The sequence below is a fragment of the Peromyscus eremicus genome, chromosome 1, assembly GCF_949786415.1.
Source record: "Peromyscus eremicus chromosome 1, PerEre_H2_v1, whole genome shotgun sequence".
Taxonomy (NCBI): Eukaryota; Metazoa; Chordata; class Mammalia; order Rodentia; family Cricetidae; genus Peromyscus; species Peromyscus eremicus.
Window position 1 is genome coordinate 166,345,363 of NC_081416.1, and position 15,783 is coordinate 166,361,145.

At 44.7% G+C, this 15,783-nt stretch overlaps 1 protein-coding gene across 1 annotated transcript in view; it reads left to right on the top strand.

Annotated features, from left to right (window-relative positions):
* Hnrnpul1 (heterogeneous nuclear ribonucleoprotein U like 1) overlaps window positions 1–15,783 on the top strand; it is a 36,297-nt gene that overhangs the window by 11,330 nt on the left and 9,184 nt on the right. The window contains exons 6-10 of the mRNA XM_059279820.1: window positions 1,603–1,702; window positions 3,967–4,079; window positions 10,017–10,283; window positions 11,813–11,935; window positions 12,210–12,338. Coding sequence (XP_059135803.1) covers window positions 1,603–1,702; window positions 3,967–4,079; window positions 10,017–10,283; window positions 11,813–11,935; window positions 12,210–12,338 — 732 coding nt within the window. The remainder of the gene's footprint in view (window positions 1–1,602; window positions 1,703–3,966; window positions 4,080–10,016; window positions 10,284–11,812; window positions 11,936–12,209; window positions 12,339–15,783) is intronic.

A 15,783-nucleotide genomic window follows, 5' to 3' on the forward strand; every position in this document is an offset into this window, starting at 1 on the left:
AATTCCCAGCAATCACATGGTGGCTCACAACCATCTATAATGAAATCTGGTGCCCTCTTCTGGAGTGCAGGCATACATGCAGGCAGAACCACTGTACACATAATGAAGAAATACATCTTAAAAAAAAGAGTTGGCAACTTGCAGATTGTAGAATTAAAAGGCAAAAGTTATTAGCATGTCCTTTCTGTGTGCCTCCCCCAAGATCACATATACTAGCAGTCTTTTGGGCACGGGGAATAATGCTCAAGGAAATGACTTCCACCCCTAGCACTGGAGAAAAAAATTGTGTATTCTTTGTATATCCAAACTTATTTATGATAGTATCTGTAGAGCCCTTCACACACAGTATCAGTGCTGGGGTCTTTGTGTGGATTATCTCCGTCAATCCTCACATTGTTACCATGAATAAGTACTCTGATACCCCAGGCTAGAGGTGCAGCCGAGACAGGTTTAGTTTACTGACTGACACGGTATTTAATGTGCCAGTTAAAAGAAATACTGTCAAACTACGTGGCTTTCTTCTGTGGATTGTAAGATGAACTGTTCTTTCACAGAGAGAGATGAAAAATGTCTGCAAGTCAGTGGAATGTGGTATCTTTCTAAAGCTATAGACCAGTTCTGGTAGATAGGGATACCAGGCAGCCACTGTGATGTAATTAGGTAGTACAGAGTATGGAATTAAAAAGTAGACATGCTCCTGTGCTCCCACCCTATTCCTTCCCTTTAAAGGGAGTTTAGAGGGAGAGAGGGTCAACAGGGATGTTAAGTGTGCTATCGGCAGCCTGGTCTACAAAGTGAGATCCAGGACTGTTACACAGAGAAATCCTGTCTCGAAAAACAAAACAAAAAGTGTGCTGTTGTTTCCTTGCTTCTGTTACTTGCTATTGTGTCTTGGATGTTTTTATATACTCATCTTTTTAATTGGTTTTGTGGCTTCATTGGACCATAATGTACTTGGTTCCTTATTGTTCTTTTTCTTTCTGGCTTTTATTAAAAATTGTTCCACTCAGTGTCCTTCCAAACCCACACTGTACATACTTGGGCACCTAAGACCTAGGGATGATCTAGAGGTGCATGGTTACAAGGTGTGTGCACTTACTGTCTTGTTTTTATGATGCTAGGGATCCAGCGCACAGCCTCATTCATGCTAGGCGAGTGCTTTGTCCAGTGGAAGTTTATTTCCCCTGCAGCAAGTATTAAAATTGAAAAGGAGGGCGGGGTGTTTGGAAGCATTCTCTGTGGCACCTTAAGAGTCCCTGCCAAAAAAAAAAAAAAAAGAGAGTCCCTGCCATCACAACAGGCTCTTGGGAGCTGCATGAGTTCCTCTTCCAGCAACCAAGTTGTTTGTTTGTTTGTTTTAGTTCTCTTTTTGTCTGTCTGTCTTATCTAGGCAGGATATCATTGGCCCAGGCTGGCCTCACGCCTCACTGTGTACTGAAGCTGGTCTCGAGTTTGTGGCTGTCCTGCCTCTGCCTCCTAAGTGCTGAGATTACAAGCATGAAGCACCATCACTGTTTATTGCCTGATACACTTACCTCCTACTTTGCCTGATAATCCAGCAGCTTTGAGACAATGCTGAGCCTTCTTGTGTTCTGTCCTCAGATCAATGAGGAAATCTCCGTGAAGCACCTTCCATCTACAGAGCCTGACCCCCACGTTGTCCGTATTGGTTGGTCCTTGGACTCTTGCAGCACTCAGCTAGGTAAGAAGGTCAGCCAGGCAGTCCTCAGTATAGAGTGATCACCCTGCCCCTGGATTCTCGGGGCTCCTAAACTGCTCTTCCCAGTATTGGACTGAGAACGTCTACCCTGGACTGGAGACGGGTGCGGCTGATGATCGTGTTCACTGCCGGACTCGAGGACTTGTCACAGAACGGCTCTTTCAGAGTAAATTCAGAGAACTGTTTCCACCATACTGAAATAAATTCTTAGGCCTGCTAAGTTTTTATGAACTTTCTGTCCAGAGTAGAAACTAGAGTAAAAGCAGAAGCAGCTGAGACAGTGAGGTTCACTGGCAGAGAAGCAGGAGCTGCTTGCTGAGCGATTGAATTTTCATAAGGTGCTGGGGCTCGGTAACAATCTGCAATTTTCTGGACGTTCCTTTTGGTTTTTGTACGTACTCAAACTGGGTCATGCTATGAAGTTTATATAGTCTAGTTTCTTCTAATATATAATGGGCCAAATATTGAAAGTAAGTATGGTTTCTTAGCCAATGCATAATTTTCTATCTTATAACTTTTTTATTTTTTGTTCTGTAGTGGGTGCTGGGAGTTGAGCCCAAGGCCTCACAAAAACTCTTACCACTGAGCTACATCCCGACCCTATTGTATTTATTTAACGGGTTTCCTTTTGTAGCTCATTTAAATTAATTGCATCTTTTTGCTTGAATTCCTGTTCTTGTAATTACTTGACAACTTTAGACAAATCCTTAAAAGTAGATATGTTAGGTTAATCCTCAACACCACACACACACACAACAAGATCTATCAAGTTAAGGGCTGTAAGGGCTGGTGAGGTGGCTCAACCAGTAAGAGTACTTGGTACAGAAGCCTGAAGACCTGTGTTCAGTCCTTGAGACCTATGTAAAAATGGAAGAAGAAAACTGGCTCTGCAAGATTGTCACCTGACCTCCCTGTACATGCCCATTCATACATAATACTAATAACTGCTATTTTTTATTTTTATATGTAGCAGCATTCTTTATTTACGAATCATAGGTAGAGGGACTGGAGAGATGGCTTAGCAGTTAAGAGCACTGGCTGCTCTTCTAGAGGATCCGGGTTCAATTGCTAGCACCACATGTTGGCTCACACTGTCTGTAACTCCTAATTCCATCTGGCACCCTTATATAGACGTACATGTAGGCAAAACATCCATGCATGTAAAAATGAGTAAATCTGAGTCAGATGGTGGTGGTGGCGCACACCTTTAGTCCCAGCACTCGGGAGGCAGAGGCAGGCAAATCTCCGAGTTCGAGGCCAGCCTGGTCAACAGAGTGAGTTCCAGGACAGCCAGAGCTACACAGAGAAACCCTGTCTCAAACCCCCTCCATCCGTCCAAAAAAAATCTTTTTTTAAAAAATCGTTTGCATCCTTAAAAAAAGAAGAGTGTAAGCCTGGTGATGATGGAGCCTGCCTTTAATCACAGCATTTGGGAGGCAGAGGCAGGCTGATCTCTTGAGTTCGAGGCTAGCCTGGTTTACAGAGCAAGTTCCAGGACAGAGAAACCCTGGGGGGGGGGGCGGGGGAGGGGCGTGCGGCATTGCAGTGCTTGTTGCTCTTACAGAGGACCTAGGTTTGGTTCCCAGCCCCTGTATCAGGCAGCTCACAACCACCTATAACACCACCTCCAGGCACCTGGACCCACATGGTACACATAAATGCAGGCAGGTGCGCACACACACATATACATGGGTTAAAAATAATGTTTAAAAGTCTGTAAAAGAAGAATCAGTTCAGGAGTGGTGGCACACACTTGAAATCTCAACTTTTGGGGTGTGGAAGCAGAAGGATCAGAGTTTGAGGACAGACCTGACTCCATAATAAGTTTGAGTCAAGCTGGGGCTACATGAGACCCAATCTCAACAAAACAAAACAAAAGAATCCTAGGTCAGAGCCAGGTGCAGAGATAAACTAAGTCCTGGCTATCCGGAAGGATTGAGGATGTAAGGCCAGCCGGGACATTCTGCAGTACTTAATTTGAGGGGGAAAAAAAAAAAAGAATTAGTCATCTCATTTTATCTTTGTCTTAGTTTTAAAATGGTGGTAGTGGCCAGACACGGTGTCACACACCTTTAATCCCAGCACTCAGGAGGCAGAGGCAGGTGGACTTCTGTGGCCTACAGAGTGAGTTCCAGGACAGTCAGGTTATACTGTGAGACTGTCTCAAAATAGTAAGGGCAATGACTGTGGCAGCTGTGAAGGTGTTGTGTCCATCAGAGATTTAACCTGCCTGTGCCTTCCTTCAGGTGAAGAGCCTTTTTCCTATGGTTATGGAGGCACAGGGAAGAAGTCTACCAATAGCCGCTTTGAAAACTACGGAGACAAATTTGCAGAGAACGATGTGATTGGCTGCTTTGCGGTGAGTGCTGGCAGCCTGTGGGAATTGGCAGGGCCAGGTGCCTGATGTAGACTTTTTCAGGATACCTGTATTGTTGTCTATGCTAATCCAGCCACTCTATCCATGTTATTTTCTCTGATGGTTTGATATTGTCTCCTCCAGAGTAGGGATTACTGATTTGTGTGAGATTCTGCCATCCTTTCCCTTCTTGTCTTTATGCAGAGCTGACTGTGGTACCATGAAGATTTGAGGACTTCAAGTGTACACAACTCCCTCTGTCTGGTTACCACAGTGACCTTTTAATCAAACTTGAGAATTTCTTCCCTGTGTTGGGAAATAGCCAGTCTGCTTTCAAAGGCATTGTGTTAGCTTTTGGCCCCCGTTGGCATCACCTTATTTTCCAAATTGTTTTTTGAACTGACCTTAGTTGAGCTGACTTCCTATCATGCACTGCCCTCTGACAGAGCGGAAGCAGAAGCTAGAGGAAGCCTTTGCTGCTGCATTAGTTCTGGAGAGCAGTAACCAGCAGTCACTGATTGGGTGGTAGCTTTAGGCTCTGGAGCCAGACTTGCTGAGCTTAGTTGTTGTTGGTCTTAGGCTCATAGCCCTGGACAACTTCCCTGTTAGTCTCCTCCAAATAAGAATCTTTGTACTTACCTCTTTTGTGTTGAGTTTTAACCCATTCCAAACACTTAGAATAATAGGTGGCACATAGTAAGTGCTCGGTAGCACCCCTTTGTACAGTTAGCATTGTGAACACACAGCAGCCTTGTGTACTGTGTCATGAGTTCCCAGAGAAAGGGACTGCCCAGAGGCTACATCCTCAGGGTCTTATCTTCTGTGCTTATTTGTTCACATAACTCCTTTTTAAAAGAAAGTTCTTTTTTTTAGCTTGGAAAATTGTTTCAAACTTTGAGGCACTGGGGAAGCAGCTCAGTAGATAATGCTTGTTGAGTATGTAGAGGCCTGGGTTCAGTCTTCATCACTGCATGAAACTGGGTGCAGTGATGCCTATAATTCTAGCTCTCAGAGAGTAGAGACAGGAGGACCCCGAGTTCAAGTTCATCCTCAGCTACATAGTAAGTTTAAGATTAGCCTGGACTACATGAGACTCCAAAAAAAAAAAAAATCAGTAAAATTTTCGGGTTTCATTTTTCTTGAGACAGGGTTTCTTTGTGTAGCCCTGGCTGTCCTGAACTCACACTGTAGAACAGATTGGCCTCGTATTCAGAGATCTGCCTGCCTCTGCCTCCCAAGTGTTAGAATTAAAGGCATGCACCACTACCACAATAAAAATAAGTAAAAACACAAAGGAAAAAGACTCCATCACTCCCAAAACAAAACAAAAACTTTAGAAAAATAAGAATAAAGAATTTTTAGGACCTTTTACCACTTTTGCACTGTATGTGTGTTTGTGTGTGTGTGTGTGTGTGTGTGTGTGTGTGTGTGTGTATTCGACCCATTTGAGAGTAGGCTACATTCCTATCCTTAATATTTCATGTATATTTAAGTCTGCCATCTTAACTGGTTCCCAGATATGAGATTGATATACTACTGTTAAAGGTGTAGCTGCCATCAGCCCACATTGAAATTATGTCAGTTGTCCCGTTGGCTTGTTTTAGTGCAATTGAGTTTTTTGGGAGGTTGTTGGGAGCTGACCAGGATGTGTTACTTTCTGTTGCCCTGTCTTGGTTCCTTTAGTCTGAAACAGATTCCCAGCCTTCCTAGGTATTGTATGACCTTCGTGTGTATGAGAGAGAGAAAGAGAGACAGGCTTTCCTGGAACTCATTTATGACCTTTGTTTTATTTTTTTAAAGCAGAGTCTAACTCTGGCCGGGAGCTTATTATATAGACTAGGGTGACCTCTATCTTTTAGAGATTCACCTGCTTCTGCATCCCAGTGCTGGGACTCAAAGCCATGCAACCACCATACCGTGCTGTTCTAATAAAACACTTTTAGACAAAAATTAATGATGGTTATATTCTACAGTCTTGAATACAGTTTTTCCATTTAATAGTATATTCTGATAATCTTCCAGTGTCCACACAAGTGATATGGAGCTAACTCAAGCATTTTTAAAATTAATTCATGTGATTTAAAAAGAGAAACAATAAAAGTGTATAGCTCTTACCCCCTACCCATTGTTTCATATGTCCCAGCTGCACATAGGAGCACCTGTTCTAGGGTGAATATGAATACAAGAGAGAGGACATTTATTTTGTTTCTTTAACATAAAAGGTGGCATATTTATTCTACCTTTTGCTTAATTATGTGTCTTAAGATCTTTTTTCTAGGGCTACAGAAACCTAAAGGCACTTTTTTTTTTTTTTTGTTTTTGGATTGGGGCTCTTATTTTGTATTGTCTCTAGTTTTCACCACCATTGTTGATGGAGCCTTATTCCTTAGGATTTATCAACTATGGCGAAGGTGCCAGAGTACCCTCCTTAGGAAGCTGGTCTTTCTGTTGCTCCCTGATAGCTCTTTTCTGGTAGACATAGAGATAATGCCAAAGAAAATACTTGTCATTTTGTCACTTGCCAGGGTTGCACAGAGACATTTTGTAACCCTCCGTATGGACCTCTATACAGTTGTCTCTTCCCCGTTGGAGCAGCTTTTGCTGTGCTTACGTGAGCACTTTGACATACATCTGTGCGTTCTTATGGACTATATATGTAGTGTTTCTTCCTAACTTAACTTCTGGTTATAAGTTGTATGTAGTGGAGGGTGGGAATATGCATGTGTATACTTTAAGACAGGGTTTTACTGTGTAGTCCAGGTTGGCCTAAGACTAAGATTACCCTGCCTTTGACTCCCTAATCCTGGAATTAAAAGCATATGATACCAAACCTGACATTCCACCTTACTTTTTTGAGACAGGGTCAGTCTCATTCAACCTGGAGCTCAACATTCTGACCAGGCTAGCTGGTCCGCAAGCTTGAGGGATCTTCCTGTCCCCTCCTCACTCTTAGAGATTACAGGTACATGCCACCACACCACATGCTTTCCACCTAGGGCCTGGGTATCCAAACTTGGGTCCTCAAGCTTTATTGGTAAGCATTACTTAACAACTCATCAGCCCCATATTTTCAACTATTGATGGACAGCTACCACTAGGACCGCACTTTCAGGTTGAAGACGTTAGTATCTGACCATGTTTTCCAAACCCTTGATTCAGCATGATGTTCTGCAGGCATGTGGCGCGGTACGGAACTCCAGGCTTCTATCCAGTGTCCGACAGGTCATCTCTGCCTAGTTTAAAGATTTCAGGAGAGTGTTCGGTGCTTTTAGCTTTTTGTTGTTGTTGTTTTTATTTTATGTGTATGAGTGTTTTGCATGAATGTATGTATGTGTACTGTGTATGTACCCAGTATCCCTGGAGGCTAGAACTTGGGTGATGGAAATTGAACCTTTGTTCTTTGCAAGAAAAACAAGTGCTCTTAACCACTGAGCCATCTTTCTGGGCCCAGATTTACTTTACTTTGTGTATCTGGATGTTTTGCCTGCATGTATGTCTGTACACCATGTACATGCAGTGCATGCGGTGCCTGTGGAGGCCAGAAGAGGGCATTAGATCCTCTGGAACTAGAGTTACAGTCAGTTTGTAGCTGCTGTGTAGGTACAGGGAACTGAGCCCAGGTGGTCCAGTCTGCAAGAGCAGCAGTGAGTACTTTTTTTTTTTTTTTTTTTTTGGAGCAGAGTCTTACTATGTAGCCCTGGCTAGCCTGGAACTCACTATGAAGAGCAGGCTGGCCTGAGACTCACAAAGATCCACCAGCCTCTGCCTTCCATGTGCTGAGATTAAAGACTTGCACCACCAAACCTGTTTTTTGTTTGTTTGGTTTCGGGTTTTTTGAGACAGGGTTTCTCCATGTAGTTTTGGTGCCTGTCCTGGATCTTGCTCTGTAGACCAGGCTGGCCTTGAACTCGCAGAGATTTGCCTGGCTCTGCCTCCCGAGTACTGGGATTAAAGGCGTGCGCCACCGCTGCCCGGCCCTAATCTGGTTTTTGAGACAGGATCTCAAACTCACTTGAATTCCTGTTCCTCCCTCTACTTCTCAAGTGCTGGGATTACAGGTGTGAGCCACTGTACCATCGAGGGGCCGTCTCTTGGACAGTTCACATCCTCTCTTTCCTTGAGCATCTTTCTCTTCCTTAACATTCATACATAAACCTGTATTCAAACTTTCTTAATAAAATCCAGCTCTGTTTAAAGAAAGGTTCCTCATCCCATTCCCTTTTATTAGAGGATGTCGTAACTTTAAAGAGGTTTGTAGCAGAGCATTTGAAGGGGCTATAAAAAATGAGGATGGAGGAAACAGGAACCGTGTTTGTACCGGATCTCTTGACAAAGAGGAAGGACTAAGCGGCTTTCCAAGTGGGGAAAGCCGCTTAGTCCTTCGACAGTAGGAAGTACAGTTACTGCAGCTAGAGGGCAGCACTGAGCTGTCTTCAGCAGGTGCTATCAACAACCCTGCCTTGGACTGTGTGGGTGAGCCTGTTAGCTGCGGGTGCTGGTTTCTTTGCCCTGTGGTGGTTCTTCTAATAAAAGGTGGTGCCCAAGGCAGGCGACACCCACATTATTCATTTCCATGCTAGAGCAAAGGTGATGGGAACCATTTGTCCCATAAGAAAAGGATACTCCACTGGTCTTTGAAGGGAACATTTAAGGTGGTCTCCTAATCTCAGAAAGAATACTACATCCTGTACTATTTTGTCAGAAACTAGAACTTATACTTGGCTTCAGTGTGCTGTCTCATCCTGAGTTTTGAAGCTTAACTATAACCTCCTCTCCAGCACCTACAGGGACCTTTCTGGAGCAGCTTTGGCCAGGCCACTGTGCTTAAAACAAGTCAGTGCTCTGCTCCACCATCAGCAATGCTTCTAAGCTCCAGAGGGAACTTGGGAGAGCCTGTCACACTCTAAGGAGGAGCCATGGCTCTTCCCCCACAATTCCAGCACAGCCTCCAACACCTACAGTGCCTGGCAGCTTGTAGTGAGAGCTCAGTTCCAACATGCATCTCCTGTGTGTTGAATGCACTAACCTATCATATTCTTATGATGACCCTGTGTATTAAATACCACAAATACCTTTTCCCCATAGAGTAACAAGATAAAATAGTTTGCTTAAGGCCACAAAATAGGACCCACTAAATTTCAGCAACTCAGTAAATAAATAAATGAGTCTGTCCCTGTGTGTCTGAGATTACTTTTCACTTGCCTTTTATGTGTCAGGGTACCTGGCCTGTATTCTTTTACCACGAGGTTTGTGCACGTGGCTCATTTCCATCTACTGATTGAGACCTAACATAAGTTCCCTCTAAGAAACCCGTGGGAGGTTTTCCTGAATTACAATACTGAGACTCCTTGTTGGATTCTCCATTGGCCCCTTAGTTCAGTGGAATCCAGATCAACACATTCATGTACCAGGGACAATGTGAGAACTCTAGGAATGTGTATTGAACGAACAAGAGGCTACATCTTTAGAGCTGGATTCAGCTGTTAAAAGTGCCAGGTCTGGCTTCTTTCATCTCTATCTGTACGGGCTGCCCTGTCTGTTTGGGGGATAAGGCAAGATGACCTTTGCATTCATTTTTATCTCATCCTAAGCACAAGACAGGTATGTTACCAGCTTAAAGGTCTTTGGTAAAGAGAGGGTTTGGGTAAAGTGACTGAACCTTGCCTGGTGCTGCCTAACGTGTGTGAGTACCAAGGAAGAATGCACTGGGGTCCAGAAAAACGGCTGTTTACTCCCTGCATTGACTCTCTTGTGAGTCCCAGTGCCTTAAGCTAAGAGATTACAGTTGGTATCCTAGCATTTGTTTGTGGTTTTGTTCTTAAGACAAGACTTCATGTAGTCCAGACTGGTCTAAAATTCATGCTCCTGCCTCAGCCTTCCAGATACTGTGATTACAGATGTCCACTATCACACCGGCTTACCCTTGGCTTTTTCTCTTAGGATTTTGAATGTGGAAGTGATGTGGAGCTTTCTTTTACAAAGAATGGCAAGTGGATGGGCATTGCCTTCCGAATCCAGAAAGAAGCCTTAGGGGGTCAGGCCCTCTACCCTCATGTCCTGGTGAAGAATTGTGCTGTGGAATTTAACTTTGGGCAGAGGGCAGAGCCCTACTGTTCTATTCTCCCAGGGTTCACATTCATCCAGCACCTTCCCCTCAGTGAGCGGATCCGGGGCACCATTGGACCAAAGAGCAAAGCAGAATGTGAGGTAAGTGGGACCAGAAGACTAAATTGGTGGCCTCTCCAGAGCCATCCAAGGTAGAGGAGGGAAACTAAGTAGCTTGTATGTAGTGAAAGGGACAGAAATTTGAATAAACTTGGCCATGTGACTTCTTTGTCCCAGCTCCTTGGGGTTGAGATTGGAATTGAAAAGCAGTTTTGAAAAAAAAGTTCCAAAGGGAAGTGACTTCACTACTTTTCAGTGAGGCCTGAGTCTGGGGAAAAGAGGTTTCCTCGTAGCAGAACCGGATAGCAACATACTCTGATACCCAGTGTTCTTGGAGAAGGCTGAGCAGTTCCACCCTTTCACTCAGGGCTTAGAACATGACAAGTGGCTCGGAGAGCTGTACCGGCGATCCTTGTCTCTGTTTGTTTGTTTTTAATGAGCCAGGGTCTCTAGCCCAGGCTGGCCTTGAATTCATAGCAGTCCCACTCTAGCCTACCAGATGATGTAGTTGTGGCTCTTTTTCTTAAGATATGTATTTCTCAGGGATTGAGAGATGGCTCAGTAGTTAAGAGCACTGGCTGTTCTTTAAGAACCTAGGTTCAATTCCCAGCACCCACTTGGTGGCTTACAGCTAGCTGTCTGTAACTCCAATTCCAGAGTACCTGACACCCTCATGCAGGCAAAACACCAATGCACATTTTTTTAAAAAAAAGGATATTTATTTCTCTCTCTCTTTTTAAGTTATTTATTTCTCATAAACATTTTTATTTGTTTTTTAAAAAATTAAGAAATGTATAGAAATCTTAAATTTCCCATAATTCTACCATTTATAGATAAATTTATCTGAGGATTTTGGAGTTTATCCTGTTTTTGATGTTCTCCATTTATAACTGAGATCTTGTGGCAAACAATTTGCTGTCCTGTCATTTTACATATTTATGGTCTGTGTCCTACTGCATGAAAATCTCCCTCTATACATCTTTCTTTGAGACAGTCTTGCTGTATTATCCATGTTGGCCTCAGACTCCCTGGACTCCTGTCATCTTCTGCTTCAGCCTCCCTGGTAGCTGGGACTATAAGTGTGTACCACCACACCTGACTTAACATATTAGTGGCCTCAAAAAAGATTAATTCCCCTTATTCTGCATTTAGGTTACATGTAGTGTTTGTTGAATTCTAAATATAAAGATTAAATGGAATTCATGACCCATGGGCACAACTCAGTTCCAGTTTTCAGACTCTTTGAGACTGTACAGTTTTCCCATACCTGTCCATGGTTCAAGGTCACATCTTCTCCTGCCAGAGGCTGGGAAAAGTCATCATTCTATAACCTCTATTGGTGGTACGTGACTTAGTGCTTACCTATGCCAGATCCTAGACTCAGAATCTGACAAGCCTTGTCTTTGACTCCCAACAGCAGCACTGAGATAGATGCTATTGCTTCCATTTTCCAGAGGCAACCAGGAGGTCAGAGTCATCATCATGGGCACCATCAAGCCAAGGTGGCACTATGCCACCATGCCACATGCTGCTGCTGTTTCACAGCACCCTTCCCTGTCCTATTCTTGTAGATTCTGATGATGGTGGGCCTGCCTGCTGCCGGCAAGACCACATGGGCCATCAAACATGCAGCCTCCAACCCTTCTAAGAAGTACAACATTCTGGGTACCAATGCCATCATGGATAAGATGCGGGTAAGGATGACCTATGGCTCACTTTACTCACCTCCCAGCTTTTTTTTTTTTTTTTTTTTGGTTTTTCGAGACAGGGTTTCTCTGTGTAGCTTTGCGCCTTTCCTGGGACTCACTTGGTAGCCCAGGCTGGCCTCGAACTCACAGAGATCCGCCTGGCTCTGCCTCCCGAGTGCTGGGATTAAAGGCGTGCGCCACCACCACCCGGCCACCTCCCAGCTTTTGGGTGTTGTCCAGTACCTAGGTTCACTTGCCTTTCATTACCTCTTGTCCACAGGTGATGGGCCTGCGTCGGCAGCGGAACTATGCTGGCCGCTGGGATGTCCTGATCCAGCAGGCCACTCAGTGCCTCAACCGCCTCATTCAGATCGCTGCCCGAAAGAAACGCAACTACATTCTCGATCAGGTACTTGTGACCAGCGGTCCTTGGGAGAGAGAAGGAGGCCTAGTCACTGCGTGAGAAATCCCCCATTCCTTTTCTCCTTTCTCCATAATGTTTTGTAGCAGCTGTGCTGGCCAGGGGAACACCATACACGAGGTGTAGCTATAGACCCTTCACATTGCTTTCTAAGCCCTACCTGGGGTTAGGGCCACGACCCAGACATATTAGCTCATTCATTCATTCTTAGACAAAAGTCAAACATAGGCAAATGAAAGAGGCATAGTTTTTTTTGTTTTGTTTTTTTGTTTTGTTTTTTTAAATTTATGTGTGTAGGTGTTTTGCCTGAGTGTGTATCAGTATGCTACATGCATGCCTGGCTCCACACAGGCCAGAAGAGGCATCAGACCCCCTGGAACTGGAGTTACAGACAGTTGTAAGTTGTCATGTGGGTGCTGGGAGTCAAACCCAGGTCTTCTGGAAAAGCAACCACTGCTCTTAACCACTGAGCCATTTCTCCAAGAGGCAAAGATTTCTAAGCCTCATAGGCTGGGCTTGAACTCCAACTCTGTTACTGGCTAGCTCTGCATTTGTGAACAGCCAACTTTATCCTGTGGATCTCGGCATCCTAGTTTGCAAAATGGAAAGCTTATTGGCCCCACACCTTCACAGGACCTATCTCAGGACAGCTGGTGTATGTCATTACCTGCTCTGTAGAATAGAGGTGGTCTAGCTGCTGGGCACATTTTTATGAGTGGAGAGCACATGTTTAACTCATGGTATTCTATCTACATTTCAGTTAAGGTTTGGTCAGTTTTGAGTTTGGATTAAAAATATGCATGGTTTCGGCATTGTCAAAAGAATGAGTGGCTGAAAATAGCTTAGGATCCCTGTCTCTAATGAGTTCCACATGTTTGTTGCCTATGTAGCTTTGTACTTGACATTTGTCATGTAGATTTTATGGAGTAGCAGCAAGGGGGTGTTTACTTGCTTGTCTCTGGATCTGTAGTTAAACCTTACGTTCATGCTCTCTTAAGAACCTATAAGTAAGCCAGACAGTGGTGGTGCATGCCTTTAATCCCAGCGCTGAAGAGGCAGAGGCAGAGGCAGGCAGATCTCTGTGAGTTGGAGGCCAGCCTGGTCTACAGAGCAAGTTCCAGGACAGACTCTGAAGCTACACAAAGAAACCCTTCTCAAGGGGGTGGGGGGTGTGGGGGCAGGAAGGGGGTGACACCTAAGAATAAACAAGCAGGACACCCTTTAAAGTCCCACCGTATAACCTGGCTGAAGTGCCTCCTATACGTGTGGACTGACTGCTTGGTACTTTGAGTTTAAAGGCCTCATGAAAAGAGCTGGTAACTAGCATTGGTGGTTGGCATGCTGAGAAGGAAATCTCTAGGAACCATGCCTTCACGTGGACTGAGATCCTTCACAGACCAGTTGGGGACAGTATATTAGTGTACTTTTTCTTTAGTCCAGTCCTGTCAGAAAGGTCCACTCAACCTTCTCTCTGGAGATCCTTGACTTCTTTGTACTGGGAATTGAATCTAGGACCTTACAAATGCTGGACAAGTGTTCTCCAATCAAACTATGTCTTCACTTGCTCCCCAACTCACTTTGCCCTACTCTCCTTGTTAAGCTCTTTTGGGATTTTATTTTCTTTTTTTTTTCTTTTTTTTTTTTTTTTTTGGTTTTTCAAGACAGGGTTTCTCTGTGTAGCTTTGCGCCTTTTCCTGGAACTCACTTGGTAGCCCAGGCTGGCCTCGAACTCACAGAGATCCACCTGGCTCTGCCTCCCGAGTGCTGGGATTAAAGGCGTGCGCCACCACCGCCCGGCTCTTTTGGGATTTTAGTCTGTCTTTACCCAATTGGACTTACTGTTCTGGGAGTGTTAATACCCTAAGGTTCCTCTTTTGGGGTCCCCAGAAAGAATTTGCCTGTTCTTTAATTTCGCTGGTCAAATTAGCACACTCAGCATACTGTGTGCCATTCTGTCCTGCAGTTTAGTCAGGCACAAAGTAGAGCTGAGTCCTCAGCCTTCTTACCAGGTGCTGGCTTGTTTGGAGCTGGAGTCAGGACCAGGGCTGCACTAGATTGCCTATGGTCTTCAGCCTGCTGACCTTGCAGAAGGAATGCAGATCAGGCTGTATGAACCAGGCCAACCATTCTCCAAAGTAAAGAACACGGTTCTCTAGTTAACCCAAGGCTGCAGCCAGGGGCTGAAGCTCTAGATCAAGGAGGCCAAGAAAGGGGTTTAAAGCTACTAGTTTTTCCTGTTTTAGCCTCAACTCTGAAAATATGTTCCAGAAAATTCAGATTATGAGAAAGGGAATGTTGTATGAATGTAAGCAAAGGTTTAGAACAGATCCTGGCATTGCCCACAGCCTCTGCTGTGAGGGTTACGCTGATAATGCATAGGAGTACCTCTGTTCCCAGACTCTCAGCCCAAGTCATACTCCCTACGTTTAGCTCTTCTGTACCTATTATATGTGCCAGCCTCAGACGTGTCTGTTCTTGGAAGAGAACTCACCTGTACAAGCCTAGTGAGACTGAGCAGCCAAGATTGTACCTTTGCCAGGCCCCAGCCCCGCACTAGAATGTATTAGATAGGCACAGCTCTCATCCCATAATGATTTCAGCAGCTTCTTCAGATTGTATGGGTATCAGAGAGAAACATCTAGAACATCAAAAATAGAGGTATTCATCCTAGCACCTGGGAGGCAGAGGCATGCAGATCTCCACGTTTGAGGCCAGCCTGGTCTACAGAGCAAGTTCCAGGATAACTGAGGCTGCCCAGAGAAACCCTGTCTCAAGGGAAAAAAATTGAGGTAAAGTAGAAGAGAAACAAAGACCTCATAAAGGAAGGAGCATGCCCTAAAGTTGGGCAAGATTGTGTACTGGTAACTTCCCAAGTAGCAGGATGCTGGGTAGTTGGGTCTGTAGTGGGAACTAGGAAAATCTTTCAGAAGGTAGACCTGGGTAAAGAGAATTGAAGAACAGACAGAGCCTTGTCCTCAGAGCAGGTGGTTGGTCATGTGTACAAGGGTGTTGGGGTGAGGAACATGACCAAGAATGCCTGGCTATTGAAAGCCCCAGGAGGAGCAGGGGAGCCTTGTGGCTTCAGGTGGCCCTGTTATAGAATGAGGTTTCTAGCCTGTCCCTAGGCTATCAGAGGGTCTTGAAACGGAATACACAGCAGGAGCTGTGTGTTCCAAGTGATAATGAAGTTGTCTTACCCACCTGGAATTGGGTGCTGTAGTCTATGGGACCCTTCCAGGAGTGTGTCAGGGCCTAGGCCAGGCTGGGCATTGCTCAGTCAGGACTGGATACAACTACTTTTCTGACTTAGTCTCACACTCACACTTTTGTTCTAGCTGAGCATGATGATGCATACCATAATACCAGTACTTAGGAGACAGAGGCAAGCTGATCTTTTGAGTTCCAGGCCAGCCAGTACTACATTGTGAGACCT